At 57.6% G+C, this 26,647-nt stretch overlaps 4 protein-coding genes across 4 annotated transcripts in view; 2 read left to right on the top strand and 2 right to left on the bottom strand.

The window, feature by feature from the left end:
* The first annotated feature begins 17 nt into the window (after positions 1 to 17).
* RPL18 (ribosomal protein L18) lies at positions 18 to 3,830 on the top strand. The gene is made up of 7 exons (XM_045772156.2): positions 18 to 158; positions 1,330 to 1,416; positions 1,737 to 1,844; positions 2,314 to 2,412; positions 2,986 to 3,109; positions 3,192 to 3,261; positions 3,713 to 3,830. The coding sequence occupies exons 1-7, from the start codon at positions 156 to 158 to the stop codon at positions 3,786 to 3,788; spliced, it is 567 nt and encodes a 188-aa protein (XP_045628112.1). The 5' UTR covers positions 18 to 155; the 3' UTR covers positions 3,789 to 3,830.
* A 2,009-nt stretch (positions 3,831 to 5,839) lies between these two features.
* On the top strand, positions 5,840 to 13,560 carry SACK1E (scaffolding CK1 anchoring protein E). The gene is made up of 5 exons (XM_045772135.2): positions 5,840 to 6,313; positions 7,319 to 7,486; positions 7,857 to 7,981; positions 11,395 to 11,839; positions 13,285 to 13,560. Exons 1-5 carry the CDS (start codon positions 5,840 to 5,842, stop codon positions 13,558 to 13,560), a joined length of 1,488 nt encoding a protein of 495 aa, XP_045628091.2.
* Positions 9,606 to 10,052, bottom strand: SPACA4 (sperm acrosome associated 4). Its single transcript, XM_045772136.2, has one exon. The coding sequence runs from the start codon at positions 9,984 to 9,986 to the stop codon at positions 9,606 to 9,608; it is 381 nt and encodes a 126-aa protein (XP_045628092.1). The 5' UTR covers positions 9,987 to 10,052.
* A 903-nt stretch (positions 13,561 to 14,463) lies between the features above and the next one.
* The window catches only part of SULT2B1 (sulfotransferase family 2B member 1), a 28,825-nt gene continuing 16,641 nt past the window's right edge, over positions 14,464 to 26,647 (bottom strand). Inside the window, exons 2-7 of the mRNA XM_045772301.2 lie at positions 26,294 to 26,433; positions 20,666 to 20,874; positions 18,916 to 19,042; positions 18,421 to 18,515; positions 16,132 to 16,312; positions 14,464 to 14,663 (exon numbers count right to left, since the gene is read on the bottom strand). Of these exons, the coding sequence (XP_045628257.1) occupies positions 14,485 to 14,663; positions 16,132 to 16,312; positions 18,421 to 18,515; positions 18,916 to 19,042; positions 20,666 to 20,874; positions 26,294 to 26,433 (931 nt within the window). The 3' untranslated portion in view covers positions 14,464 to 14,484. The remainder of the gene's footprint in view (positions 14,664 to 16,131; positions 16,313 to 18,420; positions 18,516 to 18,915; positions 19,043 to 20,665; positions 20,875 to 26,293; positions 26,434 to 26,647) is intronic.

Raw genomic sequence — 26,647 nt, 5'->3', positions numbered from 1 at the left:
GCCGCTCTGCGATTCGCCATAGAGAGGCCCGACTCGAGTAGAGCGCCGCGTCGCGGCCGTGTGACGTCACGCAGGCGCCACTAGCTGAAGGCTTTCCCCGCCCACGCCGGGTTCTGTTCTCTCTTTCCGGACCTGGCTGAGCAGGAGGCGCCATCATGGTGAGCGTGCTTTGAGACGCTCCGGGGTCGACTATCCGCCGCCATCCGTCGCGCTCTTAGGCTGGGGGAGTCCTGGAGGCGAGCAGGGATGTCAGGGGAGTTCGAAGGGGGCGACTCCCTCGGTGGAGGGGACAATTTGGGGGCTCGAAGACCAGGGATGGATCAGTCTTAGCAGCCTCCGGCTTCTCCCGTCCCCTTTTATTATTAAAGCTCCAGTTGAGTAGGTGACCAAATAGAGGCGCAAGGAGGTTAAGTGGTGCGACCGGGGTCACAATGCCAGGAAATAGCAGAGCCGGGATTCGGAGCCTGGCCTCACATCTTGACCTCTTGTCTTTTGTCGTCTCTACCTGGACCTGTCACTCCCCTGGCCTGGAACGTTGGGTTCTCGGGGGACGGGGGGGGGGGGGAGGGTCTCCACCGTAAAATGGCCGGGTTTTGCGGCCAGGCTCCTTGTCCAGCCTGTGATCTTGCTTTTCCTTTTTGTAGCCCCAGTTCCTTGGTCTGTACATTGGGGACGCGATAATCCTGTTGTCACAGATGTGCGTTGGGGAAGAAGTTGTAGGAAGCACACATCAGAGATTACTGCATACGTTAAGTGCCGGAGAGAAGGGAGCTACGAAGAGTTTAGTAGTTCTTTACAGTTCCTAACACAGCCTGTTAGAGAATCTCAGGACAGCAGCTGGGTGTGGTGGAAATTGTGGCTTCCTTCGGTTTTCTCAGCTAAAGTGGGGAACTGCCTCATAAGGCTGTTGGATTGAAAGAAGTCGTGCATGGAAGATTCTAGTATTGGTTTTGTGTGGAGTAAGTTCCACATAAAGGTTCTTTGCTGTATTATTAGGTAGAGTCTGCTCTTGGCCTGTGTTATCAAAAAACACCTTCTGAAGAGTTAAAAATTCTTAGTTCACGCAACTGCTGTGTTAAAGATTTTCAGGGTGCCATGTGCTGAAGACTTTTTGTGTAGAACTCATATTTTTCTTAAATTGGGGTCATTTGAGGCCCAGAAAGTTTTTTAAGTGGCTTTAAGTCTTCTCCGGGCGGACCTGGGATTTGTTGTCTCTTTGGGAACTGGGGCCCTAGCTTTTCCTCGGAGAAGAAGAATACAGTCGTTTTGGGGGCGAGTGAGCTGCCAGATCAGAGTTGGGTCCATGGTCTCTCCTTCTTAACTCTGCAGGGAGTCGACATCCGCCACAACAAGGACCGAAAGGTCCGGCGCAAGGAGCCCAAGAGCCAGGACATCTACCTGAGACTGTTGGTCAAGGTGAGGCTGAGGCCTGAGACCCTTGCAGCTTCAAGAACTGGCGTTCTTGTATTGGGCCCCGGGCTGCTCCAGGGGCCTGCGGGGCAGGCGCACATCTGTGGTTCTGCCCAAGGCTTCTGGAGGTTCAATGTTTTCAGCCTCTGGGCTGCATACAGCTCGGGACGGGGGAGGGAATTTGGGGGGCTCTCTGCGGCTCAGTGGGATGGGGGGAAAGCCATAAAAACCTTCTTGCCAACCCAAACCATGTTTGTCTTTCAATTGAAGGTTGTGGGGGAGGGGTGTGGGCTGCCCTGGGTTCCCATTCCTTTTCTCTCCTCCAGCTCTACAGGTTTCTGGCCAGACGAACCAACTCTACCTTTAACCAAGTCGTGTTGAAGAGGTTGTTCATGAGTCGTACCAACCGGCCACCTCTGTCCCTTTCCCGGATGGTGAGGGGCTGATTGGGGGAACGACTGGATTGTGTCTTAGAGCTGGGCTCAGGGAGGGGGGCTTGGGGCCTGGACATCAGCTGGTTTACTTCACCCCTGGTGGACACAGAGCTCTGACCCTTGACCCTGGGGTTGTAGCTGAACAGCAGTGGGTATTTGAGTGGCTTGAGCTCATCTCATTGTGAAGTGGGGCGGTTGTGGTGGCTTCAAGTCACTGAGGCCGGTCTTACATGTCCTAAGCTCTCGAAGGAGAGATCTGTTGAAGGGACTGTGCTTGCATTTTGTCTCCGGAGTTTTTCCCGGGCTGGACCCGAGATTAGGCCCGTGCTGGTTGAGAGGTGAGGCGTGGGTGGGTTTATCCCCTTCAGGGCCCAACCGTCTGCATCCTCGGGAAGCCTGACGCAGTGGGGTTGGATTTAAACACCAGAAGGAGCTTCCTTAGTGTGTATTTGTCCCCCCCCCCCCAAAGATCCGGAAGATGAAGCTGCCGGGCCGGGAAAACAAAACCGCCGTGGTTGTAGGGACCATCACCGACGACGTGCGCGTCCAGGAGGTGCCCAAACTGAAGGTGAGCATGGAGGGGGCTTGAGCGTGGTGGTGGGCAGGAGCCCAGGCTCACAAGCGGGGTCTGTGGACCTGCTCATGTCGTCACTCTGCTGACGCCCCTGTCAGAGGTGCCACGAGGCTTGTGCATCCCCAGTCTCCTCTCTCCTCTGGGCGCGGCAGGCATCACACCTACTAGTCCAGGTGGCTCGCAGGATTGGAGGGAGATAGTCCTTGGCATTAGCCATCGTGGGTGTTCCCAGGCAGGACCCTTCTGGGTCCCTCCCTGATGGCGGTGCTGGTTCTCAGGCCTTACAGCCTGACACAAACTGGCCGAGAAATCTCGATTTGAAGCTTTTTAATGTCTCTCTTTCCTTATCCGTAGTAAGTTCGGGTTGTTGGAGCCTCAAAGGGGGTTTTGGATATAAGTTGGTAAGAATAGTTCTTGTCAGCTGGGGAAGCTCTCTCTAGTGGTGTTACTGGGCTCCACAAGCAGCTAGATGCCTTTCCTGGGCCAGGGCCATGGAGAGGAAGGCCCAGCAGCCCCTGGGGGGCCTTAGGGGGGGGTCTGACCGTGCCTGTCCCGTGTGTCCCCCAGGTGTGCGCGCTGCGCGTGAGCAGCCGTGCCCGGAGCCGCATCCTCAAAGCTGGAGGCAAGATCCTCACCTTTGACCAGTTGGCCCTGGACTCCCCCAAGGGCTGTGGCACTGTCTTGCTCTCTGGTGAGTGATGTTTAGTGGCTCCCATGGCGACTTCTTGGAGTTGGGTCCCTGCCTGATCCCATCTTTCCCTTCCTCTTCCCAGGTCCACGCAAGGGCCGAGAGGTGTACAGGCATTTCGGCAAGGCCCCGGGAACCCCGCACAGCCACACCAAGTGAGTATGCCCAGCCCTGCCGTCTGGCTCTGGCTTTTCCCGGGACCCCACCCTGTGGATCTCGGCCTTGCCACGCTTCCGGCCCCTTCACACTGGCCCAGCCCCAGCCCTCCCTAGAACTCCCCACCTCATCTTCCCCGCATTTTCCTCAAGGCTTGGCTTAAAGCTGTTCCTCCCTGTTGCTGAGATATCTGCACGGCCAGCCCTATAAATGCAGTGTTCAGGGCCTGTGCCAGGCTGCGGTCTGCATCTCCCAGATGGAGTCAGCCTCTTGCCCTTCCCAGCTTTCCCAGCAGCCTACTTGGTGTCACCCTCCCCCCATGACCCTGTACTGCTCTGTGAGAGCTGCTTAGGAATTTCTCAGCCTGTGAGCCCGCCCTGTCCGTGACTCTGGCGCCCTGTCCGTGACTCTGGCGCGGGCACACTCTCACCCTCTTCTCCCTCCCCACAGACCCTACGTGAGATCCAAGGGCCGGAAGTTCGAGCGCGCCAGAGGCCGGAGGGCCAGCCGCGGCTACAAAAACTAACCCCAGATCCTGCCTTGTTATTAAAAAGATTTTGAATGCTGATGGTTCTCTCTGTTTAGGGGGGGAGGGGGGAGGGGGGATGGGGGGGTGGGAGCTTTAGGGCGAGTCGGGGAGTAGGACGCAGTGTCCATCTCCATGGAGACCAGCGGGGAGGAGCCCTTCCCTCTGCCGGGGCGGAGTCCAACTCTACCTGCGGGCGCCCTCTGGCGGCTTTGGTGCGTGCTTGTCCATCTTGAACTCTTGGACCCTTGCGGTCCCCCTATGGCTAAAGTCCCGCCCCCTTAATAAGCCGGTGACAGGTGTTTCCGCACCTGTTCCGCCCCCCGGGTTAGCTACACCTGCTACTCTCAGCTAGGGCCGGTGGGCGGGGTGTGGACCGGGAAGTGCAGAGGGGGCGGGACCGCGGTGGGGGAGGGGTACGTGGGAACAGGTGAGTTGCTCCCCTTTTCCCCGAAGCTTGAGTCTGGCGGGCTATTGGACCCTGGGCCAGTAACCCGATGAGTGTGTTCCCCGGGCTGGAGCCTTCCCGTACCTGCACTTTAGGCCTTTCCCAGGCACCTGCCGTGTGGGGCCCTCCTCTGTTTACACAAGGGGCTGGGTTCCCCGGATCCCAGGCTAAAACCTGATGAATGAGGCCAGACGGCAGGAAGAAGAGCAGAAATAAAAGCAGGAGGTTTCCAGACCCCTATTCTGACCTCCAAAAAGGCAAGACAAGGAGGGAAAGGGGGTCTGGACACGGGGGAGCTGGATGGGGTGAGAGGGAGTCCTGGGTCTATTCCTCTTCTCTTTGTAGGCCTTGCCGCTGTGCTGTGGAGGAAGAAAGCTGTCTGGGTGTGTGATTGGAAGGAAGGGCTGCTGGTTGGCAGGGATCAGGGGTCCACAGGCCAGAGGGTGGGTCAGGAGCCTCAAAGGGTGGTCCTCGGCCAGGAAGAGGTGGATGGATGGTCAGCTAGCAGGAGCTAGTGGGATTCAGGCAGAAACCCGGACAGGTCGGCTCTGCCAGGGATCAGCATAGATCCGAGGGCAGCCCAAGACAATTCTGGCTGGGAGACTGGGCAGGCAGCCGGTCCAAGGAACAGCAGTGGCTAGTCAGGCCCTCCATCTAGATGGGCCGCTGAGGTCATGGGCCAGTTCCATGGTAATGAAAGCCCCTGTTGAGTGTATCCTTCACTGTAGCAGCCCAAGTAGGTGTGAAACCCCAGGGGCAGAGCCCCCAAGCAACAGAGACAGACCTCCTTCCCTGGTTGCGGAGGGTGATGCCCAGACTTCGGGCTGGAGCCCATTCTTCCCAAACTGAGAGAGCAGGGCCAAAGGGGAGGTGCCCGGGATGGTCAGTCTGTGAGAGCCTGTGAGCCAGCCACCAGTTGTCAGGAAAAAGTTCCGCTGGACCCGGCGGCGTGCTCCACTGGGCGGTCAGATATGGACATTGTCAGCTGGAAGCAGACGATGTCTGCCAAATGAGCAAGAAGAGGACTGGAGAGGGTCAGTTATATGTGCTATCGGTCAGGGGCAAATAGGCAGCCCACTTTGCCTTTAGTTAGGAACATTCCGGTGGTAGGAGACAAGCGGACAGCCTGTGGCTGTTGCCTGGAGACAGTTGGCCAGTCAGCTGGACCTTCAGCCTGACCGAGACTGAACCAGCGAACGGGTCTGTGGGGGCCTCGAGGGGCCAGGAGGCTGGAGGTTGAAGTGTGCAGAGGAGCAGCTGATGGGTCCCACAGCCGGCAACAGTGTCGAAGGGACAGCCTGAGCCACACGCGGGGCCCGCGGCAGGGTCAGCCGGCCTACCCGAGACAGCTGGCAGGGAGTTCCTATGGCCAGCCTGTCGGCGTGGCGGCCAGAGGCAGGCAGGTGGTCGGTCTGAGCAGCCCACGCCCTGGACAGTGTGATTGTCAGGACGGTGAGCCAGGGACACAGGGAGCCACCCGGACCTTCACGGAGCGGCCGGCCACATAGAATCTGCCTGTCAGGAGACCCGCAGATGGTCAGTCCCCCGGAGGTGGCCAAAGCCTCGTCCAGCCAGCCTCACGGTCCTCCCACCGAGCAGCCCCATGGCAGCCTCCCAGTTGGCGGCACTGGAAGGAGAGGAGTCGGGGGCCGGGGGGCTGCCCTTGACCGAGGCCAGCCCCGGCTTCCTGTACTCCGAGGGCCAGCGGCTGGCACTGGAGGCTCTGCTGAGCAAGGGCGCGGAGGCGTTCGAGGCCTGCGTGCAGCGTGAGGGGCTGCGGCCCTTCCTGAGCGGGGAAGAGCTCCGGAGCCTGGCGGCGGCGGCCGAGAACTGGACTGCATGCAAGCAGCTGCCGGGCAGGGCGGCAGAGGGAGCCACCGCCACCGATCGGGACTCGGGCAGCCTGACTTACTGGCCCGGAAGGTCAGACGAGCTGGCGCCCACGCTGCGGCTGGGCTGGCCAGAGGACCCGACCTGGAAGGGAATCACCCGGGCACAGCTATATACCCAGCCACCCGACGAGGGCCACCCGCCCCTCAAGGAGCTTGTGCGCCAGGAAATCCAGGCCGCCTGCAAGGTGGGGGTCTCAGGGGGGCTGCTGTCCACTCATCAAACCCAGACATCCTCACATGCCAGCTTCCGAAACTGGGAGTGGCGCATCCCTGGGGCCCAGGCGTCTCCCCCATGCCCCCCTGGGACTCGTGAGTCCACACCTCTCAACCCCCAGGTTCCAAGTGTCCACATCCCCTAGACCTCACCCTCACTCTCTCTCCAAGGCCTGGGTCCCCCTGGGCATCCATGCCCCTTGGACCTAATTATGACCCCTTGGTCTCAATCATCTATCCCACCACACTCCCCCCCACCCCGAGGGTAGGTGTCTCCAACCCTCCCTACCACGGAGGGCCCAGAAGTCCTCCCTACAGCTCCCCAGAGAGACTGTTCTTAATCTAACAGCTTTGTCCTGCCAGCTCCCATGCTAAGTGCGTTACATGGGTTAACATTTATAATCGTCAAGAGAGTCTTACTATACCAAGTGAGGAGAGATGGGGAAACTGAGGCACGGGAGGTTAAGTCTCTCACCAGTAAGTGGCTGAGTGGGGTTCCAAACCAAGGCTCTTTGGCCAGTGGGTCAGGAGTCATCACTGCTACACTCTTCTGCCTGCAAGATCCAGCCCTCAGCACCCCCAGTCCCCAGAGCTCCCCTGCGTGGCTGAGCAGGTCACCCCTCTCTCCCCCACCCCGGTATCCAGGGCACCCCCAAGGACCCAGCTGGGCAGTTGTCCAGAGTGCCCTGGAGCAGGGCCACCACCCCGTGTCACAGTGCACGGGACACCGTTCGCCATTGCAGACGTGATTATGAGAATTTTTCCAACAGCAGAGGCCTCGGCCTCCAGGAAGGACGGTCTTTTCCTCATTCACCTGTAGGCTCTGTATGCACAGCAGTGCGTGTCTGGGGGTCTCTCCTGCAGCCCCCCTGAACATCTCATCGAGGCCGGGCCTTTAAACTCACCCCCAGGGCCCCACCCCTTGAATGTCCCCAGAGCTCCAGGCTCCATCCACAGCCCCTCTCCCCACCCCCCAGCTCGTGGCCGTGGTCATGGACATCTTCACTGACCCAGACCTGCTTTTGGACCTGGTAGACACCGCCACACGCCGCTGGGTGCCTGTCTACCTGCTCCTGGACCGCCAGCAGCTGCCTGCTTTCCTGATGCTGGCCCAGCAGCTGGGGGTGAACCCCTGGGCCACCGAGGTAGGAGCCTGGAGGGAGGGACCCAAGTCCCCATTCTCCTGGCGCTGGGGCCAGCGGGGGGGCAGACCCTTCCACAGCATCCTAGCTCATCGAGGTGGATGCCAGCTGGGAGGGTCCTCTGAGATCTGATGTCCATGGCATTGGGAGAATTAGAGGTGGGCCTTCCCACGCAGTCCCTCTGACTTAGGGGTATCTCCAAGAGACCCCCCAAGCCCAATATTGGTAGCTCTGGGGAAGCTGGGACAGACCTTTCTACAGAGCCATGGGCCACCCAGGCCCTAACCAGCCTGGAGGGACCCCCCCAAGCCTGGGGCAGTGAGTGGAGGTGTGTGGGGTTGGCCTGAGCTAGGGTGTGCCCCCTCTGCTCCAGAACCTAGATATCCGTGTTGTGCGGGGCTGCACTTTCCAGAGCCGCTGGCAACGGCAGGTGACCGGCAATGTGCGGGAGAAGTTTGTGCTGCTGGACGGCCATAGGGTCATCTCTGGATCCTACAGGTGTGGCTGCCCCCCCCCCCGCCCCGGGTCCTATCCCCAGCTCTCAGAGAGCAGTCGGCATCCCTTTTTACCAGCCTCTCTTTCCTGGTCTGTGAAATGGGTCACTGGTAAAGGAAGTACCGAGGGGCAGAACCCGCTTGGGGTTGAGCCAGGCTTGCCCGGGGGCCAGCTTTGTGGCCTGGGGAGGGGTTCATCTCTTTGACCCTGTGTCTCTTCATCTGGAAAACAGGGCCCACAGTTTGTGTGTGGGCTTCAGAACCGGGACGACCTGGATGGGAGTCCTAGCTCTGCCTTGAGTTAACAACACCTCTCTAAGCATCTATAAAAAAAATAAGAGTTGGTATGAAAAGAACCTGGCCCTCAGACTGGCCCTCGTCCCTCCTCTCCTGTCTTTGGGGTCTGCCCCACCCTGGATCCTGCCTCCTCAACTTCTTAGCTCTGTGACACACGGGGCCGGTGCCTCCCTCTGCTCTGTACCTCAGTTTCCCCCTCTGGAAAGTGTGAATAATGACAGCACCTGCCTCACAGGGTCATGGCGTGGGAGGGTGCGCGGTGCATGGACTTGGGTCAGGTGGCCTGGCTTCGAACTGTGGCTCTACCGGCTACTGGCTGTGTGACTTTGGGCAACTGACTTAACCTTTCTGTGCCTCCCTTCCCCCTCTACAGAACGAGGTGATACGGTTAGTGCCTCTAGAGCAGGGTTTCTGGACAAAGGTGCTACTCACATTTGGGGCCGGATGAATCTGTGCTGGGGGGCAGGGGGGGCATTTCCTTGGGCACCTTAAGGCTGCACCGAATTTCTGGTCTCCACCCTGTAGATGTCGGTAGCACCCCCATTCCCCTATTAGGACAACCAAAAGTGTCTCCAGACATTGCCACCTGTCCCCCCGGGGTGGTGGGGTGGCGGACATGCCCAGTGGATTACCAGCGCTCTCCCCCAGCGGTTTTCAATCTTGGGCCTGCCCGCATCATCAGAACCACATGGAGGACTCCTTAAAAACACAGATTTCGGGCGCCTTCCCTCCCACCTCCACCACCACCGCTCCCATTCAGCCAGCTGGGGAGAGGGCCTGAGAATTGGCATTTCTAGCTAGCTCCCGGCCGATACCAGTGCTGCTGGGCCGGGGACCACACTTGGGAGAACCGCTACCGTGGAGACTGGGCCCTGTCTCAGAAAGCATCTACCTTCCCTCCCGGCTCTGTTTGGGGGTTCAGCGAGATCCAGGTGCCCTGGCACGTAACAGAAGCAGCGCTCCGTAAACGTCAGCTGTCATTTATTATCGTCATTGTTCATTTTGACCATATTTCATCAACTCTAAGGTGCCACCGGCGGAAAAGAGCATCCTGATTGACATGTGAAAAGATAACGCGTCTTAGAACCCATGAAATACAGTAGGGGTACAGCCAAACCCACCAAGCATGGCTCCCCACCACTGAGTCAGGCCTGAGGATGCTTCGCCGAGCCCTGGGCTCCAGGTGGACAGCCCTGGAATGGATGAAGCCGGGGCCACAAGAGGTTGTCTAGGGCCTCTGGCCATTTAATGGGGGGGGGAGGGGTGGAGGCAGGGGGCTCGGGGAGCAGCGGAGCCGGGAGACCAGTCCCAGGCCCTGCCCGTCGGGTTGGTCACAGCAAATGTGGGAGCAGCAGCAGCACACCCAGCGCCAGGCCGGCGGCGACCCCTTCCGTCCGGCCGCCTGCGGGATTGGGGGCCCTGTTACACATGTGGCCGTAGCAGCAGGTGGAGGTGAGCGTGTAGGTGACGCCCATGTAGGTGACCGGCTCCTCGTGGCCGCAGGATGTGGACAGCATGCAGCCTTTGTTGATGACAGGGCCGACGCCCGGGGCCACCCCGTGGCCCGTGAAGCAGTCCTCATCGTCACCACAGCGCATGTGGGTGCCCGGACACTGCTTGGAGTCGGTCAGCTCACAGAACACACAGTCCTTGGCGCCCGTGGTGCCTGGGGGCAGAGCCATTACCAGAAGTAGCAGCCAGCCGAGGACCATGGTGGCCTGGCGGCGGTGACGGTGCCCAAGCCAGGCCGTGGGCTTCCTGGGCCTCCCGGAACTGCCGAATGACGCTCCTGACACCCGCGAGAATTTTGCCCCTGGTCTGGGCCTCCCAGGGTCAGCGCTCAGAGGGTCCTCTGTTCCCAACGCCCCGTGTCCCTCTCAGGAGCTCCGTCGTGACTATGGCTCTCGAGTCCTCGGGTCTCAGAAGCTTCCCCAGAACGGAGACAAGCCAGCGGCCGCTACCCCACAACACTCTTTGTGGAGCGGAATGGGGTGACCTCACAGACCCCTCGGGGCTCCCACTGGCCCCTCCAGGGGTGAGGTCACAGGTGGGGGGAGGGGTGTCACAATCTGCAGGCAGACAGGCTCGCCAACCTGCCAGGGAGCGAGGACACTGCTACCCCGCCAAGGTAAGGATGCTTGGACCGGCACTCGCCATCCTGGTGGCTGACGCATCAGTTCTCCGGGCGCCGTGCCCACTGGGGCGCATAACCCATGGTGAGCCCGTTTTTCAGATGGGCAAACCAAGGCTCAGGAAGGGAAGGGGATGTGGCCACGGTCCCCAGAGCCAGGATTAGAGCCCTGGTTCATTTCATTCCCAAGAGCACTTGCTGTGTGTCAAGGCGTGAGCTAGATGCTTTAAATGCCAGCACTGTGACGACAGGGACATCAGGGGCCCTGGTCACCACCGCCAGCTGGGCGCGGGCCAGGTGCCTTGCAGGCAGCTCAACCCCTTGTTCTCTCTTTCCAATCTTCCTACATCTTAGCTCCGTATTACAGATGAGCAAACTGAGGCACACCAGCGGCAGTGCCCGCCACACGGCAAGCCTTTAATAAACAGCAGTCATTATATAGGAAGCAGTTGAGTCTTAAGACAGGCTTCACGGGGGTCAGAGAGGGAAACTGAGGCAGTGACGCCTCCTTTGCTGGGTATGGGGCAGCGTCCCTGTTTAAGCTCAGGCCGGGTCCAGAGGATAATTTAAGTATCTTAACTCTTTTTTTTAAATCTCTTTTTAAAGGTTTTATTTATTTATTTGACAGTGAGAGCGAGAGAGCACAAGCAAGGGGAGCAGTAGAGACAGAGGGAGAAGCAGGCCAAGCAGGGAGCCCGACGCGGGGCCCAATCCCAGGACCCTGGGATCATGACCCGAGTCAAAGGCAGATGCTTAACCATCTGAGCCAACCAGGAGCCCCTAAGTGTCTTAACTCCTGTCATGTCAGCCCTCCGGGGAGATACCTGGGTGGTTCTCATTCTACAGAGGGGGATGTTGAGGCCAGAGAGTTTGCAGGACGTGCCCGAGGTCACACAGCCTGTCCTGGGACCAGGTGGGGACGGGTCATGGGGTCCAGGCCGGGCCCCCGGGGCTGCCCGGAGATCCTGACCCCTCACTGCATGCCCCAGCTTCACATGGAGTGATTCTCGCCTGCACCGCGGCCTGGTGACCCTGCTGACCGGCGAGATTGCCGACGCCTTCAGCCGAGAGTTCCGGACACTGTACGCGGCCTCCTGGCCACTCCCGTCCGCGCCCACCCAGGGTCCCTTCGTCAGCACCGTGGGGGGGCTGCAGCTGGCTCACAACCCCCACCGCGTGGCCCGCCGGCGCTCTGTGGCCCCCATGTCACCGCCGCCACCCGACGGCCCGCTGGCCCAACGCTTGGCCACCTGCCAGGTCTCTGAGGGCGACAGGCGGGAGACTGCAGCTGCCCCAGGGCCAGCGCTGAGTGACATCCTGAGGAGTGTCCAGCGCGCCCGGACCCCCAGCGGCCCCCCAGCCCGACCCAGCCGCTCCCTGTGGGACCTGAGCCGCCTGTCCCAGCTGTCCAGCTCCAGCGACGGTGACAGCGAGGTGAGAGCTGGTGGCTGGCCTTGGAGAAACAAGAGGAAGAGGAAGGGGCAGCTGAGGGCGTACTATGGGCCAGGCCCCAGAACGGGGCTGGGGGTGGGGGCGGGGGACTCCACCTGAGTCCATGATCCCAGCGACCATTTCCTGTAGCCCTACTGCGTGCTGGGCAGGGGAGTGCTGGGTGGCTTGGGGCAGGGACGCCGAGAGCCACCCTGGGTGCAAATCCTGGCATGACCCACTAATGGGGAGATCCGGGCAGAGATCTGCCTTCTCTGAACCTCTGTGTTCTCATCTAGCAAATGGGCCCAGCAATTGTGCCCAGTCTTGGTTCTGTGGGAAGGAGGAGTCAGTGAGGGGAGGAGGAACTAACTAGAACACTAAGCATTACAATAAATCCCCGCTGTGGAATTTATCTGGATTTCTTTCATGAGATCCTCATCCCAAGTCAGTGAGGTAATACTCTTCTCACGCTCCTGGTTACAGATGGGAAAACTGAGGCTCAGAGAGGTCAAGTAACTTGCCTAAGGTCAAAACAACCATCTATCGTGGGCACCGTGCCACATGCCAGGCGCGCTCACAGAGGTGGCTGAAATGGACCTTTGCCACGACCCTCTGAAGTGGTTATTATTACGGCTCTCCACCCACCCGGTTTCACAGATTAGGAAACTGAGGCACGAGGGAGAGATTGGAACTCGGCCCTGGTGGCCTCCATGGTGCAGCTTTTAAATGTTCTGCCCCTGGCCTCCCGGATTCGAGTGTCGTCGGGGTGTTGGGGAGGGGGTTTGGTGAGCTCCGAGGGGTCTCTGCGCCCCTCCTCTCAGCTGCTGAGACGCTGGGTTCCCACAGAGCCTGCCCTAATTCTCTGGGACCCTGGGCGGAAACTCTGTGCCCTCAGCGGTAAAGTGGGCTGTCGAGAGGGTAAGAGCAGAGCCATGTGGGACACGCAGGCGGCCTCGCCCTGGATGTCGGCAGACCCGGGGTACAGTTGCTCTGTGAGCTGTGCCCCTCTCGGGCTCAGTTTCCCCATCTGCTACGTGGGACCTAGTGGGGACCTTTTCTGAGGGTGAGGGAGAAATGTCCCAGGAATCACCTCCCTCAGTTCCAGTCCAGGGGAGAAGGGGGATGGGCAGGGCAGGGGCAAGGTTCTCGCCTCCATCCGGTCCTGAGCTGCCCTCACCCACCATCACCTCCCTTGGCAAATATTTGTTCCCCCCAGACAGCTGCTGGCAGCTTCCTGTTCCTCCCCAACGACAAAGCTGCAGGGGGGAACACAGCAGCCGGCCTTCCGAGAGTCTGGGGGCCCCAGGCCTCCGGGCTCACTTCCCTTCCCCATTCTAGAGGCTCAGGGGCCTTCTCACCTGCCCTGAGAGTCACACACACACACCACACACCCTTCCTGGACTCAGTCCCCAGGGCCTTCTCTCACCTCCTCCTCTTTCCCTCCACAGCTCAAGAAGTCCTGGGGCTCCAAGGACACCCCAGCCAAGGCCCTGATGAGGCAGCGGGGCACTGGAGGGGCCCCCAGGGGTGAGACAGAACCCCGTCCTCTGAGCCGGTCCCAGCCCTGGGGCGGCCCCCTGCCCCTCCTCCCCGCACGCCGCCTCCACTATCTGTCCCCGACCCGAAGGAGGTCTGGTGAAGATGCTGCCTCCAAACTTCTGGAACCCCGAGGCGTCCAGCAGCCCGATCGGGCTGCCCAGGCAGGACTCAGGGGGCGACCCTGACAGGAGCCAAAGCCGCACCGGGTCGGCCTGTCCACAGGCAGCTCCAAGCCCCCTGCCTCTGTGTGTCATGGCTTAGACAAGGCTTCTGGCCTGGGTGTCTGTCTGGGAAGCGGAAGGGATTTTTTTCTCTTTGTTCTAGAACCGGGGCAAGCCCAGGGCCCACTCTAGTGGCCAGTGTCACAGTTTAGGAAACGGGCAGAAAGTCTCGAGTAGCTGGGGTCCTAGAACAGCACATATCCTACTGCGGCCTGGTCAGAACTTCTCTGCGACCAGGCCTGGCTGAGCGGCCCCCCGGGGTGGAATTGTGTGGGGTGAAGGTGGGGAGTCCCTGGGACAAAGGAGGGGAGCTTTCAGTACCCACCATGCTCAGGAGCTGTGGATAAACAGCTTGGCAGAGGAGAATCCAATCCAGGGAGTGCGGCGGAATAATGAGGGCCTGGAAGTGGGGGGTGGGGGGCACACAGCGGCTGGGGAATGGGTCAGGGCCAGGGGCCCTGGGACTGTTTTGTGGGTGCTAAGGGCTGGGTTGCTGGGGTCTCCCTTTAGCTCTGCTCAGAATAAAGCTGCTTGATGGCGGAACCTTGCATTGCCACAGCCTAGCAGACGACCCAGGAATGCAGTCCTGGCCCCCTCCTCCCTCGCACCCAGAAGTCCCGACTGCAGCGCCCCGTCCCTGGGGGAAGGCAGGTGCCCAGCGCTTGCCTCCCCGCAGGACCTTCGCCTCCGGCCGGGGCTTCTGAGTCACCGACCCCACTGGCGTGCCGGGTGGGGAAGAAGACCAGGTCCTCTCCGGAGGCCCTGGGTGAGCGGCGGGGCCCCACCCCCAGCCTCATCTTCCCTCGCGCGCCCCCTGCCGGCCGGCCGCGGCAAGCCCCCTCCACAGCGCAGCGAGAGTCGGGGCAGGAGCGCAGCGTTTATTCTGAGTCACGGGTTGGGGGGCTCGGAGGCCTCCGGGGGGCTGGGGCTGGGATCGGGGTCCGGGCTGGCGTCCTCGGAGACGTCCCAGGGGAAGGTGGGCAGCCCCCGCATCTGCTCGCGGTAGACACGGTCGAAGGCTTCGCTCTGCGCCACCGTGAAGTGGTTCTTCCAGTCACCGCACACCCCTGGAGGGGAGGGAGGGACGGCGAGGTGAGGAACATGGGAACCTTCCCCGCCCGCAACGTGCCAGCACCCCCTTTCCCACCCCTGGGGCCTTTGCCAGAAGCACCTCCCCACCCCCCTTCATCTCATTTTACCCTCCTTTACCTCCTATGGTGGCTGCCTCTGCACCCCCCCCATTTTTGCGCCTTCCCTCCCTTGGCTCCCCCCATCCTACCTGTCCCCCCAGTAGACCTGTTGCCTTGCTCTGTTTTACCCCTTGACCCCTTAAATCTCTCTGCCCAGATCATCCGTCTCCCCACCCAGCATTCCTGCCTCCGTGTCACCTGTGTGACCCTGTCACTATGGCCCGTCCCTCACCTTCCTGGCTAGAACAGGGCTTCCTCACCCCAGGGCTCCTGCAACACGCTACACTACCTCCATTATGGCCCTGACAGTGGGAATGAATGCTTTCCCACACTCGGTGCCAGGGGACGGACCGAAGGGCTACCCTGGATTCGTGGGGTTCACTCCTTGACCCTCACAGCAACCGGGCAGGCAAGGGGCATGAACTCTGCCCCTTTCATGTGCCCAGGTAGGCGCGGGGATCCCTCCGAGCCTCACGTTTCTCACTTCGTCATGGGGCGTTAACCTGGAATCCTGGGGCCAATGTCATTCAGATGGTGGTATTTTGAATCTTAGCAAGCGTACACCCCACAAATTACATGATGCCCTTTGTGAGGTCTGGGGGGGCTCCCTGTGGTAGGCTGAATAATCACCTCCAGACGTCAACCTGTCCTAGTCTTTGGAACCTATGCCTATGTGACCTTGCACAACAAAAGGGAGTTTGCAGGTGTCCTTGTTAAAGACCTGGAGATGGGGAGAGGATCCTGGATTATCCATGGGGTCCCCATTTAGCCACAAGGGTGCTGATAAGAGGAGGTGGGAGGGTCAAAGTCAGAGATTAGAAGATACTTCGCTGCTGCTTTCAGACAAATGGGGGCCACGAGCCAAGCAATGCGCGTGGGGCTAGAAACTGAAAAGGCAGAGAACTGATTCCCCCCCTAGAGCCTCCGGAAGCAACAGCCCTTCTGACACTTCGGTTTTAACCCAGGGACACTGATTCTGGACTTCTGACCAGAACCATAAGAGAATAAACGTGGCTTGTGTGAAGCTGCTACATTTGTGGTATTTTAGCAGGAACGGGAAGTAGTGCCCTCCCACCTGCACCCCATAATCCAACACTTGGATATTTCTGGGGTGAACCCTTCATGCTAAGAAAGATGCGTGAAGACTCGAATGTAGCCCCACGGAGCGTGCCCGGCCGCAGGCTAAGCCCTGTGTGTGGGGTCAATCCTGGGTCCAGAGCGACCCTGTGAAGGCGGTTCTGTTTGCAGCAACCCCATGTTTCAGCCGGGAAAACTGAGGCTCAGAGAGGTTACATGACTGGCCCAGGCCACACAGCCAGGCAGTGGCACCCCAGAGCCCCCGCACCTTTCCGGAGGAAGGCACCGTGGCGCTGGTCCAGCAGGCTGGGGGGCAGGAGCGTGAAGTTGGACATGGCATTGGCCTTCATAGCACCGAAAGCTGAGTGCGCCACGACGGAGCCCAGCGCCTCCTCACCCAGCGGCCGACCCAGGAATTGACAGACGCGCTTCACAGAGCCGTGGAGATCCTGCAGGCAAGGCAAGGGGTCAGCGGGGCCAGGCGGACGGAGGTGGGACCCCAGGCAAGGAAGGAGCACCAACCAGACCCCGATTCTGGACGTCTGAGTCCCAACCCAGACCTGTCCGGGTGACTCTGCTCCTTTGCCTCAGTTTCCCCACCTCCAAGCTGAGGGATTGGGCGATGGCTTCCGAGAGTTTTTGCAGTTTGGGATTTTGGAGGGTTCTGTGGGCGGGAGGGAGGGGGCGGAGGTCACAGCAGGGAGCAGAGGTGGGTACCCTTATGCAGAATCACCCTCACTCAGGTTAGAAGTGGGAGTCAGCCTGTCTGTGCCCCAAATCTGCACCCCCACCCCCACGTCCCCATCCCGCAACCGTGGCCTCCTTGAGCCAGTCCCAGGCCAGACTCCCAGCCCGGCCTCACCCCCCTTCTCCCCTTGCCCCTAAACCCCTGTCGCCTGTCTCCGCTCATCTCCTCCTCTGCTCTCAGCCCTAGCACTGGTCAGGCCTAGTCCTCTCCCTATGGACTCCTTACCCCAGCCTCCTCCGCAGCCTCCTCCCTGGCCTCCTTGCCTCCAGGCCCCCATATCCAGAGCTGACCCTAGCTCTCCGTACTCCCAGTCCTCATGTGCCTCCCTTGTGTCCGGGGATAGGAGTCCCGGCCCCCCAGACCTGACTTTTAAGGACAGAAGTCTGGCCTCCCCCATCCTGTCTTTCCAGAACTTACCATTCCCTGCACTTTCCTCCCTGCAGCCTTGGCATGGGCTGCCAAGAATGCCCCGTGCCGCTACCCTCCACCTGGCAAACCTCCCCAGACACAGACGCAGCTCGAATATCCACTCCCTCCTGACAACAACAGTTCAAGCCACTGGGGATTGAGCACCTGCTGTGTACCAAGCTCTGGTCCAAGCCTCTCATGTATATTTGTGCCAAGCATGCCAATAGCCCTGCAGAAAGGTGTCATTACCCCAATTGGAAAATGGAGGCTCAGAGAGGGGAAGACACTTGTCTAGGGTCACACAGCTAGGGAGGAGCTCAGATTTAAATGCCCGAAGCCCCACCCCTCCCCGCCCCCCTCTATCTCTCTGCCTTCCCTGAAATGCAATCAGCCTTCTGGTCAGCTCCACCAACCCCATGGCTCCGATTTTCCAGGTCATTCCTGGTTTCATAACCCTCCATCCCTTTATCGTCTTGAACCACTGGCGTGTCCCAGAAATTCTAACATGTTGGCAGTTCCTCACACCCAGGGGCAGCCCAGAAGCTCTGTCAGGCTGCATGGCCCAGTTTTTGGTTTGGAGAATAAAGCTAGGTGGAAAAAAAAAAAGTGGGTGTGGGGGGCTGGTAATGCCGAAATCTTCTCTGGATCTTCCAACATCCAGAGATTTACCAGGGTGGGGAAAAAAAGAAAAACAAACCTCAGGTAGGTTGCCAACTCTCTCTAGGTTCCAAATCCCCAGGCTCTCCTCCTCTATAAAATGGGGGTAATAACAATATTGGGGTGAACCATATAAAATGTGGCCAAATACTGGCAAGTTTACGTGCTTCGCTCTAATAGGTAACTCACCTGTCCATACTTGGCGAGGATTAAGTGGGATAAGCCACGTGTGGTGTTTGATCCACGGCCTAGGTCACCCTCAGGGGACACTACTAATTGCCACACTAATTGTTACTATTAATCAGATTGGCCCTTGCTCAGAACCTAGTCACTTGTACTTTACTTTATACTAACGCTGTGGCATACGTTGTACTGGCGTTAGGTTCCCTCTGCCCAGGACACTTTTCCCGATACCTCCAGGGCTCTTCTTCTCCTTTAGATCTTTGCTTAAGTGTCACCTTCTCCCAGAGGCCTCCCTGACACCCTATTTAGAGTTGCACCCCCACACATTCCTTATCCTCGGCTTGTATCGGCTTGCCTTTTCTCCTTCGCTCTGCGTCTATTTTATTTATCTGTCCGTGGCCCCCTCTGCGGCTCAGGGGCTCAGGACTCTGTTCTGTCACTGCTGTGCCCCCAGTACCTGGTGCGTTGGGCAGCAGACCAGGCCTTGCGGGAAGGGAAGCGGGCGTGAGCAGGGGAGGAGTGGGGGGCGCTGGGCCGGGCTGGGGCGGGGTGGGGGGTTACCTGCTGCAGCTCCTCGTAGGTGATAAACAGGAAGTTCTCTTTGCCCTGCATCCGAATCCAGCCCTTAATGTGGTCGAACCAGGAGCCGAACTGCACTGCGGGCGGAGGGGCGGGAGGATGAGGGCCGGGCAGCAAGACCACGCCTGCTGGAGCTCGGGGCTCAGGGGGGCCTCACTGGCCCACGTGGCCCCAGGCCTGGCCCCTCAGAGCTGGACACCTCCCCCAAACCTCCCACACCTGGCTCCCCGAAAACCCCTGTCTCCCCATCTCTCTGTTTCTGTCCCTATTCTGCATCTCTGTCTCTCTCTTTTTGTTTTTCTCCCTCTTTCTCTCTATCTGTGTGTCTGTCTGTTTCCTTCTCTCTGTTCTCCTATCTCCATCACTGTGAGTAACACCCTGTATTTCTGCCTCTCTCTCCTTCCTACCCCTCCCCTGCCCCCTTCCTGTCTGGGTCCCCAAGGGGCGCCCCCCACCTCACTTTGCCCCAGTCCTCACCTTCGCCTTTGAGAAAGTTCTGCAGGAACTGGTCAGGCGTGCCGGGGTCCTTCAACTGCCCAGCGATCTTGGAGTAATGATAGAGTGAGACCACCACGTCCCGGGGGTTCCGACCCATGTAGATCACCTGTGTGTGGATGTTGGGGAGAGGCGAGAAGGCGTCAGACACAGGCAGGACCCCAGCCCCAAAGGCTGCATGGTCCCCAACCAAGACTTCTCTCTTCTGATCCCACAGCAGGAAGGACTCAGGGTAGACTTCTCAGGGGACTGCCCCGCTAAGCTTAGATCAGTTCACCTCATCCCAGAGGATGGGGAGAGTTCCCTGCAAACACATTCTAGGAGGAGAGAGGGACTGTTCCTGGACCAGGCAGAGTGACAGTTTGGCTTCAGGGAATAAAGAAAGACTGGAGGAGGAAGGCATGGGGCTCAGGATGGGGGAGATCAGGGTGAGAGGCGTTGCCCCTCCTTCCTATTCCCATAGCCAAGGCCCTAGCTCATCCGTTCCTGCCTGGTCCCTCACCTCAGCCTCCTCCCCAGCCTCCCAGCCTCACATGGCCCCAGAGGGTCCTTCTACATTCAGTGCTGACCCTGCCCTCCTTGACTCTCCAGCACCCCCGGGAAGAGTCCCAGCCCCTGAGCCTGGCATTCAAGGCCCTGATCACCTGCCACCGTTGTGTTCACCAGCTTCATATTCCACAACCAAGCCCCCTCCAGCCCCTTTGGATATGTCCTTCCCTGGCAACCGTCTCCTTCCCCAAGATTACGGTCAGCCACTCACTTCCTTGGTGATCACACCAGTCTCCTGGCTTTAATTACTCCTTCCATCTCTGCATCGATCAGCAAATTACAGAGATGCGTGTCCAGCCCAGATCTGTCCTAGCAAATCCTGATTCAGTTACTTCCCTGCCCACTGGCAACCCCCACCCGGACGCCCATGGGCCACAGCACAGCTCCCACCTTCCCCTGAGCCTCCCCTCCCGCAGCCCCCCATCCCAGGGGATGGCAGCTTCATCCTCCCAGCTGCTTAAGCCAAACACCACAGAGTCACCCTTGACTCATCTGTCTGACACCCACGCCCAATCTGTCACCAAATCCGGCTACCAGATCCACCTTCAAAACACACCCCAAACCCAGCCCGCTTCCTTCGCCTCCACGGCCACCACCCTGGTCTCGTCCACTGTCGCCTCCCGCCTGGACTAACCTGCCCTCACCCCCACGGTCTGTTCCCTACTTTGCGTCCAGAGGATGCCTGTGAAACCCTGAATGGGCTCCTGTTTCTCTGCTCAGAGCCCTGCCCTGGCTCGCGTCCCTCAGGGGACCAGCGAAGTTCCCACCACAGCCCACGCAGCCCTGCACAGTTGAGACCCTGTTACCTCCCTGACCTCACCTCTCCCCTTCTCCCCCTCGTTCACTTGGCTCTGGCCACACAGGCTTCCTTGCCAGCCTCAGGCATGCAACAGCCACCCCGGGGCCTTTGCACCTGCATTCCTGTGCCTGGAATGTTCTTCCCCCGGACACCCCCACACTCTGCTCCTTTCCGATGTGAATTTATCACCTTGGCGTCTTAAAGAGCGTCCTTATCTATTGTCTGCCTGTTACCCCTTAGCATGTGGGCTTACGTTACCGTGTGCTTATTAACTACTGAGCTAGATCGGGGCCAGGCACAGAGCAGGTGTTCAATAAACACGTGCTGAACCCATCAGTTCGCATGCTCTCTCCCCCACCCCAACGCCCCTCCCGCCTCCTGCACCTTGGCCTTGGAGTTGAAGAAGGCTTTGGTGAAGAGCTGGATGGGGAGGTGGGAACTCATGAGGCGGGGGCTGGGCTGGTCCGAGAGGCTGAAGGCACCCATGATGGTCTCACACCAGGGTGCCCGCTTCCAGATGGGCACCGAGTGGATCCAGGATGGGTCCCCGTCCTTCAGGATTAAGCTGAGGATCTCTATCATCCAGTTGGTGCCTGTCGGGAGATATTGGGCAAATCATATCCGAAGAGATCAGGATTTTCAGAGCAGGAACTCAAGGCTCAAAGAAACAAAGGCGGCCAAGGTGGCAAAGCTGGGAAGAGACGCGTGTGGCGGGGACTGGCTCACTGTCTACCCAACCCCATTTCATCTCCCTACCAGGAATACGACGGGACCACTCTTTCCTCGCCTCGCCTGCAGGTGCATGCAGGGACCACGTGACCAAGTTCTGGCCAAGTGAGTGCAGGTGGCAATGACATGTAGCCATTTCCAGGCCTGGCCCATAAACACCTCCTACGTGTCCCCCACCCCCACCCCCACTCTCTCTTCCCTCTCTGTGGCTGGATGCAGGGATGCCCCTGCAATCTGGGGCTCCCGGGGATGGCGGAGCCATAAAACGGAAAGAGCCAGAGTGCCCAAGACTGCATGGATTTCTCCCCACTTCGCTCCACGCATCCTGCACGGACTGGTGTTTAAAGGAATGACAAATAGGGCTCTAGGAGGCTCCGTGGCTGCGATCCTGAGGCTTATGTGTGCGGCAGAAGCATTCCGCTAGTCATACAGGAAGCTGGGATTAAATCCAGGCGTCTGGGCTTAAAAATCTCAGCTCCTTTCACTGCCCCTTCTCAGGAGTAACCCCTTGATTTCTGGGGGGAGCCGCAAATGTCATGTAGCAGGAAGGGACCTCATCAATGACCCATTCTCAGGTCCGGATTCCAGGAGACTATAGGCAAGTCAGATGAGAAATAATAATAATAATAATCATGTTAACAGTCACCTATTATTAGCATTATATTGCCCTGAATTCTCTGTTTTGTTGTTGTTTTGTCTGGTTGTTTGTTTGTTTGTTTTTAAGATTTTATTTATTTATTTGGCAGAAAGGGAGAGAAAAAGATAGCACAAGCAGGGGGAGCTGCAGGCAGAGGCAGAGAGAGGAACAGGGAGCCCGATGCGGGGCTGGATCCTGCAACCCTGGGATCATGACCTGAGCCGAAGGCCGTCGCTTAACCGACTGAGTCACCCAGGCGCCCCTGTCTGTCTGTTTTTAAGTCATCTCTGCGACCAAAGTGGGGCTCGGACCCGCGACACGGAGATCAAGAGTCCCCCGCTCCACCAACCGAGCCAGTCGGGCGCCCCTATATTGCCCTGGATTCTAACAATAACCCTGCCCCGGTTCTCGATGCTCTGCCCCTGGCCTCCGAATCCACTCTGCGTTGCCCTGTTCTGGGAGTTGGGAGCCGGACCCTGCGAACAGGTTCTCCTCCGGCGCCCAGCGCAGTGGTAACCTCTGCCGGTAGAGGGCGCCGGAGGAACCCTGCGGGAGGATGGGCTTCCCTTCGCGGCTGCCGCGCGCTCCTCCCCTCTGGCTCCCGTGATGGACAGCGGCCGGCAGTGCCCTGGACCCGGCGACACTTTCTGCACCCCCACCCCCACCAACCCGCGCCCCCAGCAGATTTCCTTGGGCGCTCTGCTTCCGCCCAGGGGAAGTGGCTGGCCGATCCCTGTATGGGCTCTTCCTGTATCCCCTGGGGTTCTCCTTACCCCCTTGGTGATTTAATCCTCCGTGACTAGTTCACAAACTCTTTTTTGCGGCTGTGCGGTAAAACAAGCACAACGCAAAACGTACCGATGTAACCATTTTTAAAGGGTCCAGCTCAGGGGCGCGAAGTGCGTTCAGGTGGTTGCGCAACCATCACCATCCGGCTCCAAGCGGCTTTGAGGAAAGCCCGCTGTTCCGGCAAGAGGCTTCTGCAACTTCGATGAAGGCAAATGTGGCCGTGGCCGTCAAGATCGCATATTCACAGACCCTTTGACCGAGCAATTCCATATCTAGGAGTTTTTTTCTACGGATAAATGCACAGGTGTACAAATGCTACACGCACCTGGGGCGGCATTGTGCGTGAAGTTTACACTGTGTCTAAAGGCAAAAGGTTGCAAACTAGTGAATACTCATCAGGCAGCAACTGTTTAAACAAGAACTCCTGCACATCCCAGGTTATGGAATACCGTGGAACTGTAAACAGACTAAACAAACAAGGAAGTTCTTTGTCTACAGTCCTAAGACGAGATGATGTCAAAATACAAGGAAAAAGAGGGGCGCTTGGGGGGCTCGGTCAGTTAAGCGTCCGACTCTTGATTTTGGCTCAGGTCAAGATCTCGGGGACATGAGATCGAGCCCCACATTGGGGGCTTAAGATTCTCTCTCTCTCCCTCTGCCCCTCCCCCCTCTAAAAACAATACAAGGAAGGGCGTCTGGGTGGCGCAGTCGTTAAGCGTCTGCCTTTGGCTCAGGGCGTTATCCCTGCGTTCTGGGTTTGAGCCCCGCATCAGGCTCCTCGGCTGGTATCCTGCTTCTTCCTCTCCCGCTCCCCCTGCTTGTGTTCCCTCTCTCACTGGCTGTCTCTCTCTCCAGGAAATAAATAAATAAAATCTTAAAAAAAAAAAATCAATACATTTCAAATTAAAGAAAGAGGCTGAACTAATTGGACATCTATGGGCAAAGAACCTCACACTACACTTCATTCAATATACTCAAATTATCTTAAAATGGATCATCGATTTAAGTGTAAAATCTGAAACTATAAAACTTCTACAGGGAAACACAAAGGACGTCTTTATTTTATTTTATTTTTTTTAAGATTTTATTTATTTATTTGACAGAGATAGAGACAGCCAGCGAGAGAGGGAACACAAGCAGGGGGAGTGGGAGAGGAAGAAGCAGGCTCATAGTGGAGGAGCCTGACGTGGGGCTCGATCCTGTAACGCCGGGATCACGCCCTGAGCCGAAGGCAGACGCTTTAACCGCTGTGCCACCCAGGCGCCCCAAAGGACGTCTTTATGACCTGGGGTTAAGCAAAGATTTCCTAGCTATGACATCAAAATCTGACCCAGTAAAGAACACATTGACAAATTGGATTTCACCAAAATTAGAAACTTCTGCTTTGAGAAGACACTGGAGAGATAAGTCACAGGTGGGGAGAAAGTATTTGCAAAAGGCATATCTGATAAAGGGTTTGTACTCAGATTATATAAAGAACTCTCTGGGGGCTTGGCTGGTTCCGACGGTAGAGCATCTGACTCTTGATTTCAGGGTCATGAGTTCCAGCCCCACGTTGGGCGCGGAGCTTAGTTAAAAAAAAAAAAAAAAGAACTCTCTCGAAACTCAATAATGAGAAAACAAATGGTTTTGATTTTAAAATGGGGGAAAGACTTGAATAGACACTTTATCAAAGAAGATATGTGATTGGCCAATGAGCCAATGGAAAGATGTTCCCCATCATTAGCCAGCGGGGAAAGGCAAATTAAAACCACGGTGAGATAGCAATACATACCTGTTAGAACGGCGTAAAAACCAAACCCACCAACCAACAAACAAAAAAACCCTGACAATATCAAGTGTTGGCAAGGAACACTTGGTTGGCAAGCTCACCGATGTTGCTGGTGAGAATGCAAAATGGTAGAGCCACTTTGGAAAAAGAGCTTGGCAGTTTCTTCTAAAGTCAGGCAAACCTACTTCCCATAGACTCTGCAATCTCACTTCTGAGTATTTACCCAAGAAGAATGAAAACATATTTCCATGCACAGACTTGTATGCAAAGCTGCATAGCAGCTGTGTTCCTACCTACCCCAGTCTGGACACAACCCAAATGTCCTTCAACAGATGAATGGATAAACCGTGGTCTATCCAGAGAAAGGAATACTCCTTGGCAATAAAAAAAATTAAAAAAAAAAAACAAACAATCAAACAAAGACCAAACAGCCTGGGTGAATCCAAAGTATATTACGCTGAGTGAAAGAAGCCAGACTCAAAAGACCACACATTGTAGGGTTCCATTTATATGAAATGTCCAGAATGGGCAAATCCATAGAGTTGGACAGCAGATTAATGGTGGCCATAGCTTGGAGTCGGGGATGTGGGGTTTGGGGAGTGATGGCGAATGGGTACGGGGTCTCTTGTTGGGAGGGTGAAACTGTTTCGGGATGGATTGTAGTGATGGTTGCACAACCCTGGGAATACATGACTACCGGAGAATCGTACACTTTAAAATGGGTAAATCGAGGGACGCCTGGGTGGCACAGTGGTTAAGCGTCTGCCTTCGGCTCAGGGCGTGATCCCAGCATTGTGGGATCGAGCCCCACATCAGGCTCCTCCGCTATGAGCCTGCTTCTTCCTCTCCCACTCCCCCTGCTTGTGTTCCCTCTCTCGCTGGCTGTCTCTATATCTGTCGAATAAATAAATAAAATCTTTAAAAAAAAATAAAATGGGTAAATCGAATGGTGTGTGAACTCTATCTCAATACCCCTCACAGAACTCTATGCTGAAGAGGGTGAATATCATATTTTGGAATGTTTCAAAAATGTTTTGAAAAAGAAATAAAGTAGTCGATCTCCATCATTGTAGAGAAGAAAAAGCTGAAGTCTGTCCCTTCTCTTGCTAAAAGCTCCCCGAGGGACTTTGAGTTAAGTCACCTCAGAGCCTCACCTTGGCTCCAAAGGGGATGCTTCATCAGCCCATGTGCCCTCAGCCTCATCGCAGCCTCACTGACCTTCTCTTGTCCCCTCAATCTCATTAAGCCTCCCCCTGACCCCAGGGCCTTTGCATGTGCAGCTTCTCTGTGTAGGACACACTTTCCCACTCAAACCCCTCTGCAGCTTCCAGGTCTGTGGACATAAACATCTTCTCCCCCACAAAGCCTGCCTTCATCCCCCAGACCATCTCTTATTATCTACATTCAATGTTCTCTGTACCCTTCCTTGGGGGCACCCACCCCAACCCTAATGATAGAGTAATATAAGTGATTGCATATTGAAATGAAATCTGTCCGTCCCAGCAAATTGACAAATGTCTCCCCTAGTCACAGGTGTGTCTCCACACATGGCCGATGACCAATAAGCAGCTTTTCAGTGATGGAATGGAGAAAATTAAGAGCATCCCTTTCCCCCTCCCTCCTCCGCCCCCTTCCTTCCTCCAATATTTTATTATGTGCCGTGCACTGTTTTAGGCTCAAAGAACACAGCAATGATCCAGACACACTAAACCACCCGACCTCAAAGAGCTCATGTTCCAGTGGGGAAAACAGAGAATAAATCAACAAACTAAAACACAGTATGGTGGCTGGTGGCGACAGGTGCTAGGACGGAAAGTAGCAGCTAGTTAAGGGGATAGAGAGGGACAAGGTGGTTTAGCTGGGAGGTCAGGGAAGGCTTCTCTGAGGACAGGAGAGCCCATGGGGGCGGGGAGGAAGGAGCGACAGCTGGCGGAGGGACCCGCTGGTGCAAAGGCCAAGCTCATCCCAGTTCTGAGCAGATCCAGACACCCCACCCCCATCCCGGCTCTTTCCGCTTCCCCTTCCCCTCCGCACACCCTTCTCAGGCTCAGTGGCCGCCACCCCAGCCGCCCCTCCCAGCAGGTACCTGACTTGGGGTAGGTGATGATGAAGATGTCGTCGTCCTGCACATCAGCGTTCTCCACCATGCGGATGCTCTCGGGTGAGTAGATGCCGACGGGGAAGGGGATGCCCTTGTACCTGAAGTATTCGCCTGACAACTTCTGGCTGTAGGAGTGTGGGGGAGACACCATGAGGACCGGGGAGGAGGTGAGGACAGGAGTCATTTCTGGAGGGTTGGAGGGTGCAGAGGAATCTCAGAGCAGGAGGGAGGGTGAGGAAGAGGCAGGTGAGGGGCGCCCCACTCCCTTGTGGAACCCTGACAACATTTCTTCATCTGCAAGGTGGGGATGGTTTGCCCAAACCCCACAACAATCCTATG

The sequence above is a fragment of the Ursus americanus genome, chromosome 21 (genome assembly GCF_024610735.1).
Source record: "Ursus americanus isolate L20-20 chromosome 21, mUrsAme1.1.p, whole genome shotgun sequence".
NCBI classification, from domain to species: Eukaryota; Metazoa; Chordata; class Mammalia; order Carnivora; family Ursidae; genus Ursus; species Ursus americanus.
The sequence above is the reverse complement of the archived record's forward strand: the minus strand, read 5'-3'. Positions and strand labels throughout refer to the sequence as shown.

Excerpts from the sequence above, each read along its gene's own strand:
- RPL18 (XM_045772156.2), top strand. Across the intron at positions 1,417-1,736 it reads ACCTGAGACTGTTGGTCAAG|CTCTACAGGTTTCTGGCCAG; the intron begins GTGAGGCTGAGG and ends TCTCTCCTCCAG. Across the intron at positions 3,262-3,712 it reads ACCCCGCACAGCCACACCAA|ACCCTACGTGAGATCCAAGG; the intron begins GTGAGTATGCCC and ends CCCTCCCCACAG.
- SACK1E (XM_045772135.2), top strand. The coding sequence starts at position 5,840 with ATGGCAGCCTCCCAGTTGGCGGCACTGGAAGGAGAGGAGTCGGGGGCC. Across the intron at positions 6,314-7,318 it reads AAATCCAGGCCGCCTGCAAG|CTCGTGGCCGTGGTCATGGA; the intron begins GTGGGGGTCTCA and ends CCCACCCCCCAG. Across the intron at positions 7,487-7,856 it reads TGAACCCCTGGGCCACCGAG|AACCTAGATATCCGTGTTGT; the intron begins GTAGGAGCCTGG and ends CCTCTGCTCCAG.
- SPACA4 (XM_045772136.2), bottom strand. The coding sequence starts at position 9,986 with ATGGTCCTCGGCTGGCTGCTACTTCTGGTAATGGCTCTGCCCCCAGGC.